At 62.0% G+C, this 22137-nt stretch overlaps 1 protein-coding gene across 5 annotated transcripts; it reads left to right on the forward strand.

The window, feature by feature from the left end:
- Positions 1-7758: 7758 nt before the first annotated feature.
- On the forward strand, positions 7759-22119 carry LOC138837736 (sodium/potassium-transporting ATPase subunit beta-1-interacting protein 4-like). Of its 5 annotated transcripts, none has more exons than XM_070036674.1 (8): positions 7759-7824; positions 14506-14643; positions 15054-15170; positions 16712-16792; positions 17561-17764; positions 19684-19744; positions 20688-20772; positions 21674-22119. In XM_070036674.1, the coding sequence occupies exons 2-8, from the start codon at positions 14587-14589 to the stop codon at positions 21681-21683; spliced, it is 615 nt and encodes a 204-aa protein (XP_069892775.1). In that variant the 5' UTR covers positions 7759-7824; positions 14506-14586; the 3' UTR covers positions 21684-22119. The 5 variants fall into 5 exon arrangements, with proteins under 5 accessions (XP_069892775.1, XP_069892772.1, XP_069892773.1 ...); XM_070036671.1 differs by lacking the exon at positions 7759-7824 and adding an exon at positions 8564-8636; XM_070036673.1 differs by lacking the exon at positions 7759-7824 and adding an exon at positions 8702-8764.
- Positions 22120-22137: the final 18 nt, after the last annotated feature.

Below are 22137 nucleotides of genomic sequence, written 5' to 3' on the forward strand. Positions count from 1 at the left end.
CCGTGTGTGTGTACCTGGTGTGTGTGTCCCTGGTGTGGGGGCGCCCGGTGTGCGTGTGTACCCAGTGTGTGGAGGTGCCTGGGGTGTGTGTACCTGGTGTGTGGAGGTGCCCAGTTTGTGTGGGGGGTCCCCAGTGTGTGGGGGTCCCCAGTGTGTGGGGGTGCCCTATGTATGTGTGTACCCGGTGTGTGGAGGTGCCTGGGGTGTGTGTGTACCCAGTGTGTGAAGGTGCCAGTGTGTGTGAGTCCCTGGTATGGGGGTACCCGGTGTGAGGATGCCTAGTGTAGGGGTGCCCGGTGTGGGGTGCCTGGTGTGTGTGGGTGCCCAGTATGTGAAGGTGCCCAGTGTGGGGGTGCCCGGTGTGAGGATGCCTAGTGTAGGGGTGCCCGGTGTGGGGTGCCCAGGTTGGGAGTGTCCAGCAGGAGTTCGCCACCCCCTTCCCCTGGCGTGCATGGGAGGGCACCATCGTTCCCCCAGAGGAAGCTGGCTGTGGCCACAGGCCCTTGAAGCCTAGGCTCTGGGTGAAGATAGGCTCTGGCGAGCCTCTACTCTGCCAGTCTCTGGAGGGCATCTGCAGGTGGATTTTTGATAGTGTTTATTTTGTGCCTTCCTCTGCTACCTGTCCCTCATTAGTCAGTAGAACCTTTTTCTTTCTTTCTTTCTCTTTCTTTTTGTGTGGCACTTGAGCTCCGGGACTGGCCTTTCCTACAGCCTGGCCCTCCACCACTTGGGACGCCAGTCTTTTATTGTTCATTAATTGGCTGGCACTCCTCCAGGGCTCAGCCTCCCAAGTAGGATTACAGGCGTGAGTCACCATCTCCTGGAAATAAGATACATTTTTATTGAGGAAATATCCACTTTCAATAAAGCTTATAGCTCACTGAGTGGTTTTGGTAAACGTGACCCCTTTGTGTCTCCTCTACATTGAATAATAGAGCGTACCCTGCATTTCTGTCCCTACCTGGCCTAGAGCTTCATATAAATAGAATCACACACAAAAGAGTTCATTATGATGCTCAGATTCCCCCTCGTTTGGCCACTACTCACTCTATTGCTGCATGGTCTTCCGTTGGGTGGACAGGCACTCCTCTGTTCATAGAGTAGACACTTTGATTGTTTCTAGATTTTTTGGGGGGGTGGGTCCGGTCGTGGGGCCTGAACTCTGGGCCTGGGCGCTGTCCCTCAGCTCTTCAGCTCAAGGTTGGAGCTCTACCACTTGAGCCACAGTGCCACTTCCGGCTTTTTTCTTTTTGCTTATGTGGTGCTGAGGAATCGAACCCAGGGCCTCCTGCGTGCAAGGCAAGCGCTCTACCACTGAGCCATCTTCCCAGCCCCTGTTTCTAGATTTTTTCCACTCAATAAAGCTGTTAGGAATAAAGCCTTGAATGTTATGAGTATTTTGTCTGTTTCCCCTGGATAATTTCGTAGATGTAGATTGGACTTGATAACAGTGTCAAACAGCTTTCCAGAATGGCTGGGCCATCCATATGAGAGCTCTAATACTACAGACAGGCAGGAGGCACCAAATCCTGTCCTTGCAGTTGATTGGCATTTCCCTCGTCCCTGGTTAGAGGGGCTCTTTACACCCTTACAGCTGCTTGCACTTACACACCCCCAGAGGGCGTGCTTGAGAGGGAGCACCCACTTAGTAAAATGTACAGAAAGGGTGGGGGCCAAGGCAATGGGTGGGCCTGGGCGGCATCTCCACAAGTGCGGAAAGTGCCAGCCGGCGTGGCCCTCCGGTGGGCAGGACGACCAGCTGTGTAGTCACAGCAGGCTTCCTGGGAGAGGAGAAAGAGAAACGGAAAGCATTCCTGGGAAGGCACTGCCACACAGACCTCTGACCACCAGCGGAGGCTCTTTCTGGTTGGGGATCATAAACAGGTCACCGCGCCTCCTCACCCAGCCATCTGTGTCTGTGTGTGTTTGTCTGCTGGTCTCTCTCTCTCCCTCTGGCTGGCTCCATGACTCTAGGAGGTCTGGAGCTGCATTCATCCCCAGAGTTAAGATGGAGGTGTGGCTTCTCCAGGGACAGGTGATCTGCCACCTGGAGTTCCCATGACCGCCTCTGGCTCTACTGTGTCACTTTATGCAGTGGCAACAGTACAGAGAGCGGGAGGAGATGTCCATTAAGGCCAAAATAGCAATACATGATGCATGGTACAAAATGGCTAGCTGCAGTTTGGAGTATTTCCATAGTCCACCTTAAGACAGACAAATTGTGGGGCTGGGAAGGTGGCCCAGTGGTAGAGTGCTTGCCTTGCATGCATGAGGCCCTGGGTTCGATTCCTCAGCACCACATAAGCAAAAAGCCAGAAGTGGCGCTGTGGCTCAAGTGGTAGAGCGCTAGCCTTGAGCTGAAGAGCTGAGGGACAGTGCCCAGGCCCAGAGTTCAGGTCCCACGACCGGACCCCAAAAAAAAAGAAAAAAGAAAAAAGAAAACATACATAAATACAGACAAATTGTAATGTTTCTTTGAAAACTGCTGGGCAGTCCATTAATTTCAGTGATGTGGTATCTTTGTGGTTTCTGCTGTGAGGTGCTCAGGTTGTCTCTATTAGACCTGTACAGAGTAACAGCGCAGTAAAAACGAACATCTCGAGGGGAAGAGTGTAGAGCTAGAGAGTCCAATGACTGAGTGAGCAGGGACGAAGCTGCTGAGCATTAAGCAGGAGTCCCGATGGCCAGGGAGGTTGTTGTGACCCAGTAGGTGCACCTGTTCCTGGGTGCAGGCTCCCCATCAGGCCCTGAGCCCGGGACCAGATACATTGCACAGCAACTACACATTCCTTCTGACGGGCATCCCTGCTTCCCCCGGAAAGGAGTGGCAGACTATCTAGTAATTTGGATCAAAAGGGGACTAGGGGTGTGGCTCTAGTGATAGTGAGGGCCTGGCACGGGAGAGGCTCAGAATCCAATCCCAGAACTGCGAAGAAATTAAGAACAAACGAGCAGTGGAGCCAAGACTTCCAGGCAGCGCTGCCCAGTGGAAGCGAGGTTGTGGCACTGCACTCCTGGGTTGGGCACCTGTGAAGGCCAAAACCCTGGGCGCGGGGGGGGGGGGCGCATTAACTCCCATTTCCTGCCTGGGGAGCAAGAAGTGTTTCTTGTTTCTATTTCTCCCTACTGCGATCCTGTAATTACAATAAACCCTTGCTGAAGCCTGAGAGGCAGAGGGAGAACCCTAGAGGTTGTATTCCAGATGCACGTAACAGCGATGGGGCCTGAGCACAGCTCTTGGGCCCGGCGAGCTCCCCCAAGGCCCCCAGCCCCCAGCAGCCTGCGGGCTCTGAGGAAAGAGCTAGGCCTGGTGAGGGTAGCTTACTCAGCAATTTGTGCATGCACCAACACACACTGTGTACACATGCTCATACGCATGCTTGCACACACGCTTGCATGTGGCTCACAGGGTGGCTCATAGGGTTGTAACTCACCAGGGTGGCTCACCCGGGTTTTGTTTAGGTGCTTTGGCTGGCTAGCCAGGACTCCCTTCCTCCTCCACCCTCCATGTGCACCCCTCCCACAGCTCACGCCGTTGGGGAAGATGACCTTCACTGCACCCAAGAGCCCTTCTCCAGTCAAGGGCATCGGAGCAGTTGCCTTCCTGGCTGGTGTCTGCGCTCCTGTCCCCTGAGCAGGCATGGGATGGGGTGGCCTGGGCTCGTGTGTGTGTGTGTGTGTGTGTGTGTGTGTGTGTGTGATAACCAGAGGAAGAGGTGACAGAGGAAAGAGCCTGCAGGAAGGCTCATGTGCCCCGAGTCAGTCTGAGGAAGACATAGGGAGGAGATGACCACAGTTCCTATCAGGGATCGCCTATTATTTGGCCTACCTGTGAGCCCACCACACAGCAGCCTGGTGTGGAGAAGCCAGAGGACAGCTACAGGCAGGCCTGCACCCTCTCCTCAATCACCACGGAGGCTCGCCCAGCCACACGCTCACCCCGGGGCACTGCATCCCTTCCCCCAGAGCAGGCCCTAGCAAATGACTAACAAGAAGCTCCCTCATGGGGGTGGGCTGAGTCTGAGGAGTCATCCACAGCCCCAGCGCACCCTGCCTGTGGCCCTCCTGGGGCTGGGGGGTGGGTGGTCCCCCGGTCAGAGCCCTCCGAGATGTCCTGGCCAGCAGTTTGGAAGGCCCTGTCCCAAATGTTTTATCTGCATTCACGACAGGGTACATGTTGAGACGTGTGTCCTCAGGCAATGCCCTGCAGACAGCAGAGTGCCTCCACCCATCTCAGGCTCTGGCTGGGGCCTCTTGGTGTGGCCAAGGGATTCAGCAACATGAGGAGGGCGGGCAGCAGCTGCCCGCACCACACGGCAATCTGTTTTACAGGGAGTATTTCATTTTATTCAGCAGAATACGGCTAAAATAACAATAAAAACAGGCATGTAAACAATGGCATTTAGCAGATACCTGATTGTATGTGCTACCACTTTATATGACTGGCAGTGAGCTAGGACTAGGTTTACCACACACACACACACACACGCACACGCACACGCACACGCACACGCACAGACTGGATCATGTCTGACATCGTGATGCCCACTGTAGGACTGCCATCATGCCATGGCTATCATTGCTGGACATCTCTTTCCATGCATGGACCATGGCTTTCCTCATCACTCAGTGTCCCCACGCACTGGTGTTGGAACTGGGGCAATGTAGCATTTCTGCTGCTTAATTACAGACAGTCTCTGAGACTTCTCTGCTAGGGCTGGCTTACAAGCTAGTTGTCCAGGCCTCAGCCTCCTGAGTAGCTAAGGTTGCAGGCAGGAGTCACCAGGGTCCAGCCAGAGAATCCTTAACTGTCAGCCCCCTGGCAGTTTTTTCTCTGTGGGTGGAAAGCCCGGAAACCACCTTGTACCATCTCCCTTGACGCTCCAAGCCATAGGATGCTACCACACTGAGGGTCTACATTTGCATTTTTTTTCCTTTTGTCTCACCATGTAGCCTGAGCTGGCTTTGAACTCATGATCTTCCTGCCTCTCCCTCCCAAAGGCTGAGGTTATAGGCATTTATTACCACACCTGGAGCTTCACCTCAGGGCCTCTCGCTGGGCTTTTTTGCTCATGTCTGGTATTCTGCCACTTGAGCCATGCCTCTACTTCTGGTTTTTTGCTAGTTGTCTGGAGATAAGCAACTCTTGGAATTATCTGCCTGGACTGATTCCAAGCCACGGTTCCAAGACCTGAGCTTTCTGGGTAGCTAGGAGTCTAGGCACTGGTCACCAGTGCCTGCTGCATGCCTGCTTCTTACCACCTCTCCCGGGCCACCGCCATCCAGCCGTCTGTCTTTGTGGTGTCATGAGCAGAGTCGTTGCCCCCCCTGCTGTAACTTCATTTTCTTAGCGATGATGAGGCCAAGCAAGCACACACTAGCTTTGCGCAACCGGTGTCCCATGGAAACTTCCACTACATGGGTGTCTGAAATGGCTTCGCTATGCCTCTGAAGAGAACTTAAGCTGCCGTATGTCCACTTGGATTAGGCTGCTGGTCTGCGGCCTTCAATCTCTGGATGGGGAACAGAAGAACAGGGTCCTGATGGAGAAGGGCCTGCCTCTCCGCCCCCCCCAGCCCCCACCCCCCGCCCAGTCCACAGACTTCCTGTCAACAGGGTGTGAGGGACCGGGGTCTGGACAGAGGACATGACAGGGACATCAGAGCGGCTTGGCCAGTTCCAGGCCCACGCATGGTCTTCGCGGAACAGGCATCTCTGGACAAGCCCACGCAGTCCTGCCGCCGGGCCCTTCCGGAACATGCAGCTGTGCTGAACCTCACTTGCACATAGAGGCTTAGCTGCTCTCAGGCCGCAGCCCACGGCCCCAGTCCAGGTCCTGGGGAAGGCCTCAGTGCCGTGCCCTGCACCTGGTGCCCTCCAAACCCATGCCTCACCCCTCCCATCAGTGTCTTAGATGGCAATCTTGTTGATAGAAATCCAACTCCACATGCTTTGCTTTCTTCTTTGATCCTTGAGTTGCTGAGATAAAAGATGAGATCCCAGGGGAATGTTGCAAGTTCGGGGGCGGGCTCTCAGGCGTGGGGGTACGTGAGCCCTGCTGCGGGGCAGGGACTCCTGGCTGCCTTACTGGCCCACACTGGGCCCCACCCCACACCTACGGCACCCAGGCTAGCGTCGGCACTCATGTTGCTTTGCAGCCTCCGCGTTGTCTGGTGTGGGCTCCACTCTGCGCATCAGGTCGCTCCCAGCACCCAGTGATTCCACACTTGTGCTGGAAGAATCTACACAGGCCCCAGGAGCCCCATGGAAGCCCAGGCCTGCTCAGCACTTGCAACTTGTGAAATCCTGGTGGCAGCAAAGGTCTGAAGATGTCACTCAATCTGGAGCTCAGTTCTCCTCACTTCGTCCTTGTCCGTGTCCTCCTCTTCCTAGTGATGTGAGCTCCCTGAGACGGCTGCCTTGTCTGAAATCTAGGATCAGATTACTTGGCCCAAGGGGTGGTAAGCAAGCACGCTGGACAAGCATGCAGCTTCTGGTCCCTGCGTGTCCAATCCACGTGCCCTGGTGCTAATACTTGCTCACTGCCACTCCCACAGAATGGCTGGTCACAATGTAACCAGGACGTACAAGAGGGGAGGGGATGAGGCTGGGCGGTAGGGACAGCGTGAGGGGGCCAAGACCTCACACAGTCCCTGGGTCCACACTTTCCGTGCTCCTTCATGACCTCAGTTGATTGAACTCCCGGTCAGTCGCAGCCCAAAAGCCCCCGTGGAAGCCCCCTGCTCTGGACGGAGAGGCAGCTTCCCAGACGGGCACCAAGGCCCTGGGGCTGGCAGTCCCCGGACCATGATGTATCTACGGAAGACCCCACTCTGTTCATGTCTGTCCTCCTGTCCACTGGAGGACCCTCGCCTCACAGGGTGGGCCCTGCAGAGTCCTGGCAGGACCTTCCCGGGGTGTTACCGGGCACGAGAGTCTGAGGGTGCCTCCTATCTGGAGGAGACCTGGAGAGCCCAGACTTGAGCTGCCAGAGGCTCAGATGGGCCCCACCACATCTCAGATGCCAGCCCGGTCCTGTGGCGGCCAGGGACACAGAGACAGGGAAGCACCGGTACCTCTGACTGACAGTGGTGCCGTGGAGGCCGGGCCTGCCCGGGGTGGCAGGTGTGAAAACGCACCTGAGGGGCGCACACTGCATAGTGGAGGCCACTGCAGCCACGCCGGCCCCGGCTGTGCCGCTCAGCCGTGGACATGACCTTTTTTTTTGTTTTGTGATGTTGAACTCACCCTGTACAAGCACAGGGTTGACCTGGGAGACACTGTCGTGTGTGTGTGTGTGTGTGTGTGTGTGTGTGTGTGTGGTTGTCACACTGAGAGAGCACGCTGTGGCCGCGGCATGCCCCCTAACATCCACCCTGCCTGGCACAGGCCCTCCCAGGTGGCCAGGCCCCCATGCCCACTGATGGTGCTGCAAAGAGCCCCTCAGCCCTGTGCTGGTCACCGAACGACTCCCCATGGACAGGAAGGCCTCAGGATCCACAAATGCCACCGGTGGCCCCATCTCTGCCCAGGCCCGGCCCAGCCAGCCTGGCCCAGCCCTACTGAGGGGACAGGCTCTCCACACCCACCAGAATGCTGGCTCTCCTGGCAGCCGGGGAGGGAGGGCCTCCTGGCTGGGTGGAATGACTCCTCTCCAGAATCTCTGGAATCCGCGCCCTGCACCAGCCTGGAGGAGCTGTCTGGAGCATCTTCCCTGCTGACTGCTCCCCACCTCTCACCCTGCTGCCCGCCAGCTGTTGGCCACCAGCCCAAATCCTTGGGAACTCGCTGTGGCCGCGGGGCAGGAGGGTGCGTCCACTCCAGGTCAGAGAGAGGTTGGTGAGAGGGGTGCAGGTTAGGGCTGACGCACCGTGCCGCCGCCGCCCCTTTAAGACGGGTCTTGTCATTCCCCCCCACCCACGAGGGTCGCGGGGAGGGAGGTGGGGAGGACGTGGCTCAGCTGTTACCCCGAGGGGAGGCCGGGCAGGAACGCGGGCGGGGTCAGCGCTGCGGGACCCGCGGGAAGGCGGGGCCAGGCCGGAGGCGGGGTCTGCCCGGTTCAGCGGGGTCCCCGGCCGGGACTGGGGGCGGGGACGATTCGGGGAGGGGTGGGGGGACGGGGAAGGACGGGCAGAGCGCGACCCGGGGGCGGGGCCGGGGGGGCCTGGGCGGGGGGCGGGGCGATTGTGAGCGGGGCTGAGGGTCTTGGCCGGTGGGTGAGGCCGGGGACCTGGGCCGGGGGCGGGGCGGGGCAGCCCCGGGGCGGGTGAGGGTCGGTGGGGGGGGGGTGAGGCCGGGGCTCTGGGCCGAGGGCGGGGCGGGGCGGGGTGAGGGTCGGTGGGGGGGGTGAGGCGGGGACCTGGGCCGAGGGCGGGGCGGGGTGAGGGTCGGTGGGGGGGGTGAGGCCGGGGCTCTGGGCCGGGGGCGGGGCGGGGCGGGGTGAGGGTCGGTGGGGGGGGTGAGGCCGGGGCTCTGGGCCGGGGGCGGGGCCGGGCGGGGGACGGGACCGACCGGGGGCGGGGGGCGGGGCCCAGCCCCGGCCCACTCAGGCGGCGGAGGCGCGGGCGCGCGGCGCAGGCACCATGGGCTGCTGCTCGGGCCGCTGCACGCTCCTCGCGCTCTGCGTCCTGCAGCTGGTGAGTGCGGCCGCTCCGCCCGCCCGCCGGGGCGCGCCACCCGCGGACACCACGCGGGACGACGGCCGGCCCGCGCCCCGCGTCTGCTCCCCGGCCGCCCGCGGGGGGCGTCGGGGGAGGCCGCGCAGGTGCGGGGCGCGACCCGAGCGGAGCCTCCGGGCAGCCCCCTCGGCGGGCCGCGCTGTCAGCCCGGGGCGGGACGAGGGCCGCGTGCGGCCCGACGGGCGCGGGGCAGCGGAGGCGCCGCGAGGCTCCGTGCGCGAGACCGGCCCGAGGTGGAGGGCGCTCCCGAGGGGGAGCCGCCGAGCGCCCCGCCGCCCCGGCCCCGCCGCCCCGCCGCCCCGCCGCCCCGCCGCCCCGCCGCCCCGCCGCCCCGGCCCCGCCGCCCCGCCGCCCCGCCGCCCCGCCGTCTGTGAGCCCGGGGAGGCGCGGCACGCCCGCGTGCGGAGCCTCGCGGAGATGCTGATGGAGGGCCTGGGTCTGGGGTCCTGTCCCCGGGCCGCTGCGCGTGGGCCCCGTCTGGACGCCGTGCCTCGGCCGCCCGGAGGGAAGAGCTGCGGAGCGGTGTGGTTGGCGGGGCGCGGGGAGGAGCGCGGGCCGGGCTCGCCAGCCTCGGAGCCGTTTTCGGTCTGGGAAGGCTCGGGCTGGGCCCAGCTGTCCCCCAGGGCTGGCGTCCCGCCTCGCCAGGGTAGATGGGCGCTGACTCTGGGTTCAGTGTGTGGAATTTGGCGAGGACGCATCTGGGGTCGACAAGTGTCTGGGATGAGGCAGGAGAAACGGGGCTCGGTCCCGTGGGGGTTTTATGGCCGACTGTTGGGATCTGTGGCAGGACCTGGGAAATTGGGTCCCAGCTGAGAAGGAAAGAGGCCTCTTGGCTGAAGGGCAGCCGGGCTTCCCTGGACGGATTCTGCCAGGCTAGTGTCTCATCCAGGCCAGCTTCAGGGACCAGGCAGACCTTGTCCCTGGCTGCGTCTATTAGGGCCGCAGCCGGAATGCAGCGGGGAGTTGTCAAAGGCCTTTTGTCCTGGCCCGGGGGCCGTTGGGGACTGTCCACCCTCCTCTGCTCTGGGAGGAACACTACTTTGGTCTCTGCTGGGGGAGAGGCCCGGCCTCCCCCCACCCCCCCCCCACCTTGTTCGGACAAGCGTGAGAGTTTTGTTACCAAGTTACAAGGACAAAAAGCCCAAGCAGCCTTGGAGAACAGTGTGAACTCCGCAGGCACTGAGCCAGCTGATGCTAGACCCGTTCACAGCCCGCCTTCTGCTCTCAGGCAGAGACAGAGGAGCCCCGGGCTGCAAAGGGTTTAGGGTGGGGTTCTGTAGGGCCACTAGAGCCTCATGATCGTGGATGGCCATGGGACCACCAAGAGTCTCTGGCGGCCCTGGCTCAGGGATGACCCTGCCCCCCCTCCCGCCACCCCCATCTCCAAGGCGGGTCTGCCCCTCCACCTGGGCCTCCTAGACTCCAGGGAGACCCTGTGAGCGGAGTGCTGCCTCATTAACCCTCTCCTGCCATCCTCTCCGTCGGTCTCAGGGAGGGCAGACATCCCTACCCAGTGCTTAGTGTCCTCCAGGCAGGAAGGTGAGGCCTGGGTTTGGATATTGAATTCGTTCTGGGTGTAGACACAACTTGTCAGCCATGTGTGTGCCCCTCTGGTGGGGCCCCCGCCTCCCACCCCAGATCTTTGCTCTCCCCACACCTTGCACGTGTGCCCGCAGAACCCATGGAGCCTGCGCCTGCCCGTGCCTAAGTGTGGAATTACCGGCTCTGATCCTGGGGTCCCAGGTGCGCAGGAGCCTGGCGTGCAGCCTCAGTCCTTCCTGCCCTCACTGCCCAGGGCCAGGGCTCTTGGCAAGACAGGGAAATGCCAAACTTCCTAAGTGAGAACCGTCTGCCTGCGTGCTTCCTCGGGGCACTGGGGAGATGTCCTGGAGAGTGACGCTGATGCGTGGCTCCTTCCAGGCCGTGGACTCTGCCCTGGGTCACCGCCCCTCCCTGGCCGGTGTGCGCTGCCTGGCACACAGGTCCCCGGCTCTGGATGGAGTGTGGGGGACGGAAGGCCCCTCTGCCTGGGTGGGCCCAGAGTGAGGCCTGCCATCGCTGGAGACCAGGACTCCCCAGGACTGGGGAGGAGGCCAGTGGACAAGGCCCCTCACCTGAGTGAGGGGCTGGGACAGAGCCCCCAGGTGCTGGGCGTTGTATGAAGGGCAGCGCCGCGGCTCCCAGAGGGGGCTGTGTGTGTAGGCTCCAGCCCTTCCACAGCAGTCCTGGCACTTCCAGACACCCTCAGCCCCACCCCGTGAGCTCACTGAGCCCTGGTGAGCTGGCCTTCCAGGCCTGGGGGCACCGTGGAGCAGAGCCGGAGGAGGGGCCAGTTCTGGACTTCAGCAGATCACAGAAAATCTTTCCCTTAAAAAAAAAGTTAGAAAAACACCCATGGACAAGTCTGGGAACAGCAGGGTCAGAAGCCCCTCAGGCCCCGGTTGCCTGGCGGCCTGTCCCGCCCTGCGTGGGTGCAGGCATGCCCCCCACTCCTGCGGGTGTTTATGCAGACACAGGGCCCATGTGCAGCCCAGGCAGGTGCCCCTCACTCTTCTGAAGCCACAGGAAAAGCAGCCCCGGGTCCTCCTCAGGCCGTCCTGCCCGGGCTGTCCCAGGGACTGTTTCTGTGGCCAGCATGGAGGCCCGGGCAGGTGAGCTCCCCCTGGCACTTGTGGCTGTGAGCCTCAGATCTGGTTGGACAGGGGTGGTGTGAACGTGCCTGTCCAGCACCTGTCCACGTCTGCCTGGCCGGCAGGGACAGGCCCTCCGTGGTCTGCCTGTGGGGGTGGGGCCAGGTCAGGACTGTGGTCCACGCTGTCAGGGTTACGGCAGAGGCGGGACAAAGAGCAGGCTTCTTCAGCAACACAAGGAAGAGATGCTGTGAGGTCCAGCGAGGACAGACCTGCGGGCTCCGGGGCCCCAGCCACGGCTTGTTCTCCATCAGCTCTTGCTGGGGTGCGAATGCCACAGCGGCCGCGTCACCTGGGACTCACCTGCGCCGGGGCCTCATTCCCCTTCATGCACTGCCGCCACAGTGACATTTTTCTGAATCATTTGAAAAGTTGGCCTTCTTTCCCATGAACACCCGGGAAGCGTCCAGTGTGGGTCTGACCGCAGCCTGGGAAGCGCTCCTGTGTAGATCTGTCCCGCAGCCTGGGAAGCGCTCCTGTGTAGATCTGTCCCACAGCCTGGGAAGCGCTCCTGTCTGTGTAGATCTGTCCCGCAGTCTGGGAAGCGCTCCTGTCTGTGTAGATCTGTCCCGCAGCCTGGGAAGCGCTCCTGTGTAGATCTGTCCCGCAGCCTGGGAAGCTCTTCTGTGTAGATCTGTCCCGCAGCCTGGGAAGCGCTCCTGTGTAGATCTGTCCCACAGCCTGGGAAGCGCTCCTGTCTGTGTAGATCTGTCCTGCAGTCTGGGAAGCGCTCCTGTGTAGATCTATCCCACAGCCTGGGAAGCGCTCCTGTCTGTGTAGATCTATCCCACAGCCTGGGAAGCGCTCCTGTCTGTGTAGATCTGTCCTGCAGCCTGGGAAGCGCTCCTGTCTGTGTAGATCTGTCCCGCAGTCTGGGAAGCGCTCCTGTGCAGATCTGTCCCGCAGTCTGGGAAGCGCTTCTGTGTAGATCTGTCCCACAGTCTGGGAAGCGCTCCTGTGTAGATCTGTCCCGCAGTCTGGGAAGCGCTCCTGTGTAGATCTGTCCCGCAGCCTGGGAAGCGCTCCTGTCTGTGTAGATCTGTCCTGCAGACTGGGAAGCGCTCCTGTCTGTGTAGATCTGTCCTGCAGCCTGGGAAGCGCTCCTGTGTAGATCTGTCCCGCAGTCTGGGAAGCGCTCCTGTGTAGATCTGTCCCGCAGCCTGGGAAGCGCTCCTGTCTGTGTAGATCTGTCCTGCAGACTGGGAAGCGCTCCTGTCTGTGTAGATCTGTCCTGCAGACTGGGAAGCGCTCCTGTCTGTGTAGATCTGTCCTGCAGTCTGGGAAGCGCTCCTGTCTGTGCAGATCTGTCCTGCAGCCTGGGAAGCTCTCCTGTGTAGATCTGTCCTGCAGTCTGGGAAGCGCTCCTGTGTAGATCTGTCCCACAGCATGGGAAGCGCTCCTGTCTGTGTAGATCTGTCCCGCAGCCTGGGAAGCGCTCCTGTCTGTGTAGATCTGTCCCGCAGCCTGGGAAGTGCTCCTTGGGTCAGGCCTCACTCTAGGCATCTGTGAGGAGGGGGCTGAGCTCGAGCTGCGGCCTGGAGCAGTCAGCAGCTTCAGTGGACAGCATCATAGCCTGGCAGCTGGTGCACAGTGGGGAGCCGGTACCCCGTGAACCTCTTGCATCCCTCTCTCTCCTTGTTGTGTTCAGTCAGCTTGGCAGGAACAGGAGGCTGGGCCAAGCAGCCCCTGACTAGCTGACCAGCTGACTCTGGGTCCTGAGAATGGCCTTGTAAGGAGTTGCTCAGCCACTACAATTCAGGGGTTCCCCTTGTGCTCAGGGACATCTCTCCCAGGAGACCAGGGCGTGTCTATAGTGATAGGAACCTGGTGCATAGAGACGCTCTAGGTGCAGACAGCTGCAAGATGCAGAATAGCCCCTGTGTGGGGCCAGCAAGTGGGTGTGGACCTTAGTGCTGTGGGGGTAACAGGTATGGGCGCTGGGTGGTGGTGGGGGGACTCAGTGGGGGGTAGGGCGGTGGGTAGGGGTGTTCTGAGGTGGGTAAGGGCATCAGGGAAGACTGATGCCACTGGACAGTTCCTGGTGCTGGTGGCCCCTCTGCTCCTCCTCCCACCGGCAGGCCTCTCCATGGCTGCCTCCCAAAAGGGAAGGGTGGGGTGGGCCTCTCCTGAGATAGGGCAGCCCGGAGGGAATGCCCACCGCAGCTGTTCCTGGGGACCTGCGGAGGCTCCAGGACGAGGCCCCGAGCGGCGAGGAGGGGCCAGGCGGAGGAAGGACGAGGCCCTGGTTAGGGGTCAGTGCTGGTGGCCAGCTGGCCCAGGGTGGGACGGAGCCGCAGAGCCCGCCCCGCCCTGTGGGGGTGGGAGGCTGCCCTTCACCCAGCTGCCCCCTAGGACATCTAGTGTGGGATGCCCTCCCCGCACGGATGCTGGACGCCCAGTGGCATCTGGGGCACTCAGCCCTGGCTCAGCCCCAGGCGGCTTCCCGCTCAGCGCGCGGTCCTACACCTGCACGTGGGCTGAAGGAGGGGTGCGGGGTGCGTGGTGTGTGGAGCCCTGCAAAGAGGGGTGTGGGTGGGTGGTGTGTGGGTGGCTGGGTGAGGGGTGAATGAGGGGTGTGGGTGGGTGGTGTGTGGGTGAGGGGTGAACGCTCTTTTCAGCTGGCTTCCTCCAAGAAACGGGGTTCCCCAAGAATGGTTGCATGTCATCCCTTCCTTCCTATTGGTCACTCTCTGCTGGCCTGAAGGGCCAGGGTCCAGAGCTGTCCCAGAGTGAAGAGAGGCCAGCCGTGCCAGGACAAGAGCTGTCTTAGCCCCTGCTATCCCCAGAGCTCCACCGAGCTGGCAAACGGGAGCTGTTCATTCCCCCAGGACTCAGTGAGGCTCCGGCCGCTGCTGGCCAGCGCCCCGTACAAGCCCTACAGGGCCTGAGTGGCTTGTGGAGTCCGTGCTTCCTCTTTGTTGGGCCCCCTCACTGGGTACTCCCATTCTTCAGATGGGGAGTGGAGGGCGAGAGAGAGGGGGGAGGGCGTTCAAGGGAGGAAATCCTCAGTGGCGATGGTGGGCCAGGTAGACTTGAAGGGTCTTGTCTGAAGAATTCCAGCACCAGCCTGAGCATAAGGACCACGTCAGAATCGGTGGCCCATCTAACGTAGCTCTCTCGTGCATGACTCCTTCTAGGTTACTGCCCTGGAGAGGCAAGTGTTTGACTTCCTGGGCTACCAGTGGGCGCCCATCCTGGCGAACTTTGTCCACATCGTCATGGTCATCTTGGGGCTCTTCGGCACCATCCAGTACCGGCCACGCTACATAGTGGCGGTGAGTCCCCGGTGCTGCTGGCTTGCAGGGCTGGCCGAGGGGAGGGCAGCGCTGGCTCCTGCTGTCCAAGAGGCCACTGGGCACACTGCAAGGGCCAGCCACACCCTGTGCTCAGACTTTTCCCTGCCTGGACCTCTAGAATTCCAACTTTGTAGCCTTTTCTTTTCTCGTGCGTGTGTGTGTGTGTGTGTGTGTGTGTGTGTGTGTGTATTGGTCATGGGGTTTGAACTCTGGGCCTGGGCACTGACCCTCAGCTCTTCAGCTCAAGGCTAGCTTTCTACCACCACAGCGCCACTTCTGGCGTTTCTGCTGATGTGGTGCTGAGGGCCTCATGCATGCAAGGCGAGCCCTCTACCCCTGAGCCACCTTCCCAGCCCTTTTTTTCCCTTCTTAAAAATTGTTTTATAAAGGTGGCATACGGAGTGGTTACAGTTTCACGTCGCTTTTTCAGCGACTGCTTCCAGGAGGAGCCGTGTGCATCCAGTGCCCAGGCCCTTAGCATATTCACTGCTTCAGAAGCTGGACAGGTGAGGGTGTGGCCTGTGCTCACAGATGGGGCGCCCGGCACCTGCCCAGTGTTCCGTGATGATTGGGTCCCAGCCCATGCTGTGCGCTGACTTACGCACAGCTGTGCCGGGTCTGAGTCCTTTTTGCAGCGGATCAGGTGTTCCCTGTGTGAGCGCTGTAGGCCACAGTCTCTGCTGAGGCTAGCCACAGCAACCTGGTCCTTCCCTCCCTCCTTCCTCCCCCACTCCCCGCCCAGCCTCCTTCTGCAGCAGGATCTCACTGTGTATCCCAGGCTAGCCAGGACTGGGACGGCCCTGTTCCCCCCCCCCCCCCAACCTCCTTCTGCAGCAGGATCTCACTGTGAATCCCAGGCTAGCCAGGACTGGGACGGCCCTGTCCCCCCCCCCCCCCCCCGCCAGCCTCCTTCTGCAGCAGGATCTCACTGTGTATCCCAGGCTAGCCAGGACTGGGACGGCCCTGTTCCCCCCCCCCCCAACCTCCTTCTGCAGCAGGATCTCACTGTGTATCCCAGGCTAGCCAGGACTGGGACGGCCCTGTACCCCCCCCCCGTTGGGTCTTTGTCCATCCCACAAAAGACGGACGGGGTCCGAGGAAAGGTAAGTGCGGCGCTCGACTGTTCCCTAGCCTCCCTCAGCCCAGGAGACAATCAGACACAGCAGGGAGCCAAACCCAGCAGGTAGAAAACTCCTTTATTAACAGAGAGCAGCCCCTTTTAAAGACAAAAAGGGTGGGTGGTATGGTAAGGGAGGAAGAGGAACCAATCACTGTCAAGGTCACACCCTATCATTCACCTGAGCCCTCACGGGCTGGTTAGGTACTGATCAGAAGATCAATTGGGGTCTGCCCACTCTACTCTCTCCCAGAGCCATCTTGGCTGGCCATGTGCTCTATAGTAAATTAGGCTCTGCCCACTCAACTCCCTCCCAGCGCCATCTTTGCTGCCTATGTGCTCCATATCCCGCCAGCCTCCTTCTGCAGCAGGATCTCACTGTGAATCCCAGGCTAGCCAGGACTGGGACGGCCCTGTCCCCCCTCCCCCCCCCCACCAGCCTCCTTCTGCAGCAGGATCTCACTGTGAATCCCAGGCTATCCAGGACTGGGACGGCCCTGTCCCCCCTCCCCCCCCCCCCAGCCTCCTTCTGCAGCAGGATCTCACTGTGAATCCCAGGCTAGCCAGGACTGGGACGGCCCTGTCCCTGCCTTCCTGTGCTCCCTAGTGCACCGTGGCCGGGGGGGGGGGGGGGCCCAGGTGGGGCCCAGGTGGGGTGGAGTCCTACGCTCAGTGGCAGTGTGGAAAGCCTGCCAGGGACTCTATTGCCTGTTCAGAGTGTGCTTTTCCAAGCCAAGCACCATGGGGCCGTCAGGCCGGGGGTGCTCATGGGCCCTTCTGCAGGGGACCGCCCCCCCCTGCAGGGGCCCATCCCCCCCCTCTGCAGGGGCCCATCCCCCCCTCTGCAGGGGCCCATCCCCCCCTCTGCAGGGGCCCGCGCCCCCACACTACGAGGCTCAACCTGTGCCCCCACCTGTCTCCTCTCCCTAGTACATTGTGTGGGCAGCTGTCTGGATCACCTGGAACGTCTTCATCATCTGCTTCTACCTGGAAGTGGGGGGCCTGTCGAAGGTGAGTGAGGATGGGAACGGTACCCCCTTGGGGCTGCTGCCAGTGTGGGACTGCCCGCTGGCTGTGCATCTCCCCACGGGCAGGGGCTTGCTCAGCTCACAGCCTGGTTCTCGGCACCAGGACTGTCTTGGCTGGCACGGGTGCTGCGGCGAGCGGCTGGGGAGGCACTGTGGGAATCTGCAGGAGGGCTTTCTGTGAGAAAGGGGGACTGGAACTTGGGTGGCGTCTGGGAGGAGGTGGGGCTGAGGGCAGGGCCGAGGCCAGCCTGGCAGAGGTGTGTGGGTGGGCGGGGCCGAGGGGGCTGGGCAGAGCCGGGTGCAGGCCGAGCAGACCTCACCCTGCCCTGGCCAGCCGCAGGGCCTGCCGGAGCAGACAGCAGACCCTGGCAGCCTTGCTCCCCTGCAGCGGAGGTGCCAGCCGGGCGAACCCGGGCTGTGCCTGGCTCCCTGCCTGGGGCGCAAGGCTGGAGGGGGAGCTGGATCGTGACTGCTCTGAGGGGGCCCACACACCTGGGGCGCAGTCAGAGAGACTGACAGGAGGCCAAATGCTTGAAGGAGGGGCGAGGGAGGGTCTGAGCCCCAGAGAGCAAGTCCTAGGGCCTTCCTGGAAGAGGGGTGCGAGGGCCGGGCGCTTCCCACAGAGGAGCAGCTCTGTCGCTGCAGCCTCCGCGGACGGGCTGGGCCACGAGGGGCTCCTCTGTGCCAGGCCGGGGGGTGGGTGACGCTGCCTCTCGGTGCTAACCTGTCCCCCCCCCACCCCCCTCCTCAGGACAGTGAGCTCCTCACCTTCAACTTGTCCCGGCAGCGCTCCTGGTGGCGCGAACACGGGCTAGGCTGTGTGCGTGCACGTGAGGAGAAGGCTGCGGCGGGCCTCGGGGTCCAGCCTGACCAGGCCCTGGTGTCGGGAGGTCTCTGCGCCCTGGAGCACAGCTATGTGGAGGCTCTGCACAGCGGTCTGCAGATCCTGGGGGCTGTGAGTATGGGGTCAGAGCCAGCAGACAGGGGGAGGCTTGGGGAGGGTGTGGGGTTGGGACTCCTCCAGGCTCCGGTCCTTCCTTGCGCGCAGAAGGACCAGCTTTCCTCTGTGTTGGACATTGGCCTCCTTGTCATCCCAAGAGGCCAAGGGACCGCCAGTGGGCTCCAAGAAGCACCCCCCCCAGTGGGCTCGGAACCAGCCACAGCCACAGCCTCTGATGCTGTGGTGCTCAACAGGGCTGGGTGGAGCCCGGCCGGTTGAGGCTGCTCCGTGGGTCTGGATGGCTCCTTGTTTACTCTTCATGAGATTCAGGCCTCTGCCTCCCAGAGTCTCAGGGAGGTGGCACAAGTTCTCATCTCCCCAGGAAGAGCAGATGGTAGGAGAAGAGGCTGATGAGCAGGTACTGAGCACAGGACTTCCACGCGCGGGGGCCCCTCTGTAGGCTGGTCACATCCCGCAGGCACAGGCCGGGATGGAATTAGGACACCCCCAGCTCCGTTGAACTTTATCTTAATACCCTGCAGAGCCTATGTTCCCAAATAAGAGGCGTGCTCAAGCACGAGGTGAGGACGTGGGCACGCACATTCTTGCTGCCTCCCTGGCCTCCAGCCCCGGAGGACTGAAGCACAAGCCACTGCCCAGGCCGCTCAAGCCCCTTTCCAGTGCTTTGTTCTGCTTGTCGGGTGAGGGCAAAGACTGCCCAGATGCCGGCCTCTGGCTCTGCTGCCCGTAGAAAGGAGGAGCATGCACTCCCCAGGCAGACAGCATCCTGCTTCCGACCTGTGCTTGTCCTGGCTGCTGCCCCTGACCTGTGCAGATCACAGAAGCTGCCGACCGAGCTTCCAGAACCCCAGCCTGGACCCACTGAGCTGCTGCCGCTCGTCCACATCTGACCTGGCCGGGGGCTCTCTGGCCCTGGACTGAGGAGCCACAGTTTGAGAGGACAGAACTGGACTACCTTAGTCCCTCAGGCACTCCGGGCAGTGGACAGCAGCAGGCGGGCGGCGCCAGAGCCGTGGCCATGTCCCCTTCCCACTGTGTCTCCTTAGGGAGCCACCGGCCTCTCAGGGCTCGGGCTGCCATTCCCGTCCAATATGGGTCCTTTTGGCATAGACTTGATGGGGCAGGAGGCAGAGGGGGACGCAAGGATCAGGAAGGTGCTGAGTCGGCCTTCAGCAGCCTCCGCCGGGTCACGGGTCCGGCAGCCTCGGGGCTCTCGCTGGAGGAGCCCGCAGGTCTGCAGGCTCCCTGGCCTGCTCGGTGTGCGCTCAGCACCAGCGCCGGGCTGCCTGGCCGGTGTCGGATCTCATGTGTGTATCCTGACTTGGTTGGGGCTCAGAAGAGCAGAGATGGCATCCTCGGGCCAGAACGCTCCCTGGTTAGGGGAGGGGCTGTACGCAGAGTCACGGTCTCCTGGGGCTCACAACAGCACCAGGCCTGAAGGGGAGCAGGAAAGGGGGCACACGGCCGGCTTCTGCTCCACCCTCTGGGCAGAGATGGTGTCTATGTGCGCCGCCGGCCGGTGGGCCAGGAGCAGGTGCAGCTCCTACACAGGCTGTGTGCCAGGGCTGGTGGGACAGCTCAGCTCGTAGCCCCGGGGGACCTGGCTTCTGTAGGCAGGCACTGCACAGGCCACCTCACGCGCTTCCTGCGTGCAGGAAGGGAGCCTCGCCGCGTCTCTGCTCAAGAGTCTGGCCAGTGTGACCATCAAGTGCCCACGTGTTCCTGCTGACCTGGGCGGGGATCCCTTCCGGAGCTTGGGGTCTCAGGAGGCAACGTAGATCAGTGCTCCTGTTACAGAGGGGAGACCGAGGCCTGGAGAGGCGGGGTCGCCTGGGGCCATCCTCGGGCTCCCTTCCCTGGCACTGCAGCACGCTCACCCGCAGCCCTCACCCCTGCTCCACCGTGTCTTCCAGCTCCTGGGCTTCATCTACGGCTGCTATGTGGTCAGTGTGTTTACAGAGGAAGAAGACAGCTGTGAGTCGCTTCCCCCGCAGCCTGTCGGTGACACATCCGGGTCCCCTGGGCTGTGGTGACAGCTCCGAGTCCTGTCCCCGTCTGGGGCGGGGCCTGAGTTCCTCACTGCTGTTCCAATGCCTCACCCCTGCCTCAGGTCCAGAGGCTCGAGAAGAGCTGAAGTCTAGGGTGCAACCATCTCCCTCCCAGACCTAAGGGCTTCTGTCTGATGGAGCCAGGCCCCCCAGACCCCACAACTGCCCTGGGAGGAAGGACCGAGCCCAGGCGCATAGCTCACGCCGCCTACTGGTCAGAGGCGCCCCTCAGGCCTCAGTACTGGGCAGCCCCACGGGGCCCTCTCCTTCCCATCCCCTGAGACCTTTACAACCCGACGTGGCAAGACTCTGGAGATCCCGGAGTGGTCTCACCAGAGGGAGATGGCCCTCCGCTCCTGTGGATAGGACCTTCCCCAGCGTCAGAGCCAATTTGTCCCTGGGAGTTGGGCCCACACTACCCTAAGCTAGGGCTTGATTCCTGGGGCCAGCGGCGTTCCTGCAGCTGTGCTCTGGGTCCTAGGAGCCATCAGACAGCTGCAGAGGAGGGAGCCACGGGAGCCCTGCTTGCCCACTGCCCTGAGCCCGCCAGGACTGGTGCTCTGCCCACAAAGCCAGCCATCACCCCTGAGGCAGCGGCCTCAAGGGTGAACGCGGGGTGTTGGGGAGGTCATGGGGTGAGCCATGGAGTCTGGCCTGGTATACGGTCCTGCCAGCCCTGTCTGGGGCCAGGCCATCTTCTCTGCCTGCCACCTGCCCACCCGGGCCTTCTGGCCGGCCGCCCGGCACTGCGCCTCCCCCGGGCCCTCTGGTCCCCTCGGTGGCACAGACGGGAAGGTGTCCTTGGCTTGTTTTCCATGCTATCATCTTTTCCATCATTTGGGTTTTGTTTGGGTCTTGATTTCTTTCAGTTGATTTCATTGGTGGATTTGACCCTTTCCCTCTGTACCATGTCAATGAAAAGCCGTCCGGCCTCTTGTCCAAGCAGGCGCGATTGTAAGTATGGCCCACCGAGCCTGCTCACAGCTGACCTGGCCGGTCAGGTGGTGCTCACAGCACAGGGCCCCCCCCCTTCCAGGGCACCGGCAGGCACCGGTCCGCCCACCCAGCCGTCCGTCACTCACCCCCGGGTTACAGTACAGCACCTGGAGGGCTCCGCTCCGCTTCCTGCCTGGGAACCAGCAGTGCTGGGCCTGTGGGAGTCAGGCCCTGAGGCGCGGGGGGGAGGGGGAGGGCTCCCGTAGCCACTTCCAGATGTGGGGCGTCGCTTTCCTCTTTGGGGAGTTCAGACTTCTTTTCCTCACTGAAAAGGCTGTCCACAGCCCTCAGGCTGGGCAGAGTCCCTGGCTCCGAGCCCCCAGCATGCCACTGTGCAGTCGGATTCGCCCTGAGGTGCAAAGGGAAGCTGGGCTCCCTTGGTGAAGCCACCTGTTCCCACTGTCCCGGGCCACGGCTGGCTCTCGGCTGCCCTCTTGAGTCTGAAAGCCGAGGCCCAGGGACATCGGAGGGGGAGGAGTCCAGCTCCCAGGAGAGATGAGGAAAGCAGGTGGGGCTGGGCCGCACACAGGGCCCCCCCTCCCCCCCCCCCCCCCCCCCCGCCAGGAAGTCACCAGGCCTGATGACTGAGGCACATGCAACCCATGCCGCGTGGTGTCTGGTCTCATGACCCTGGGACAGACCTGCGGGGCCCTGGGTAGGCAAAAAGACCCAAGCCCTGTTTCCCAGCCCCAAGCCCAACCTCTACCAAGAGGGCTGTGGCCAGAGCCTTTCCTGCCCTGGGCACGGCCCCTGGCCGCCCACACATCTGTTCGTGGGTTTTGTGGCACTAGCATTTCAAGCCCTCGAGGCAGCCAGGTCCTTCCCCTGCCCCCTTCTCTGACCGCCCCCTTCCCTGCAGGCCCGCATAAGTGAAGAGGCCCTGAACCCGTTCCTGAGACCTGACCTCGGCCTGAGACTGAGGCGGGGGCCGGCCACTGCAGACAGGCTCCTGCCCACCTGTGCCTGCCACGCTCACCAGGACGCTGGCCTGGTGCCCGTGTAGGGCTGCGTGACTGTGAAAGAGTGTGTGATTTCTGTTTTCTAAAAAAAAAAAGAAAAAGAAAAATGAAAACAAGAACATGGCAGCCCCAGTTCCGTGCTGGAGCTCCATCCCCATCTTTCTGAGGAGTCCTTCTCCACTGCCCTGCCCCGGGCAGCTGCACTGCAGCCTGAGCCCCTGCTGCCGGGGTGTGAAGAGCTCCCAAGGGGCACGGGGAAGGGAAGACGGAATCCCACCAGCAAGCCCGGGTACGCCACTGTGGCCCCTTGAGCTGTAAGCTTCACCGCTCTGAATAAACACCTCTTGCTGCCTTACCTACGGCT

This window comes from Dipodomys merriami, unplaced genomic scaffold, assembly GCF_024711535.1.
Source record: "Dipodomys merriami isolate MVZ:Mamm:240054 unplaced genomic scaffold, mDipMer1.0.p SCAF_275, whole genome shotgun sequence".
Taxonomy (NCBI): domain Eukaryota; kingdom Metazoa; phylum Chordata; class Mammalia; order Rodentia; family Heteromyidae; genus Dipodomys; species Dipodomys merriami.

Bases quoted from the DNA above. Each gene is read 5' to 3' on its own strand.
- LOC138837736 (XM_070036671.1), top strand. From the start codon at position 8,583: ATGGGCTGCTGCTCGGGCCGCTGCACGCTCCTCGCGCTCTGCGTCCTG. The intron at 8,637-14,505 runs GTGAGTGCGGCC...GACTCCTTCTAG, and splicing joins CGCTCTGCGTCCTGCAGCTG to GTTACTGCCCTGGAGAGGCA. The intron at 16,793-17,560 runs GTGAGTGAGGAT...CCCCCTCCTCAG, and splicing joins AAGTGGGGGGCCTGTCGAAG to GACAGTGAGCTCCTCACCTT.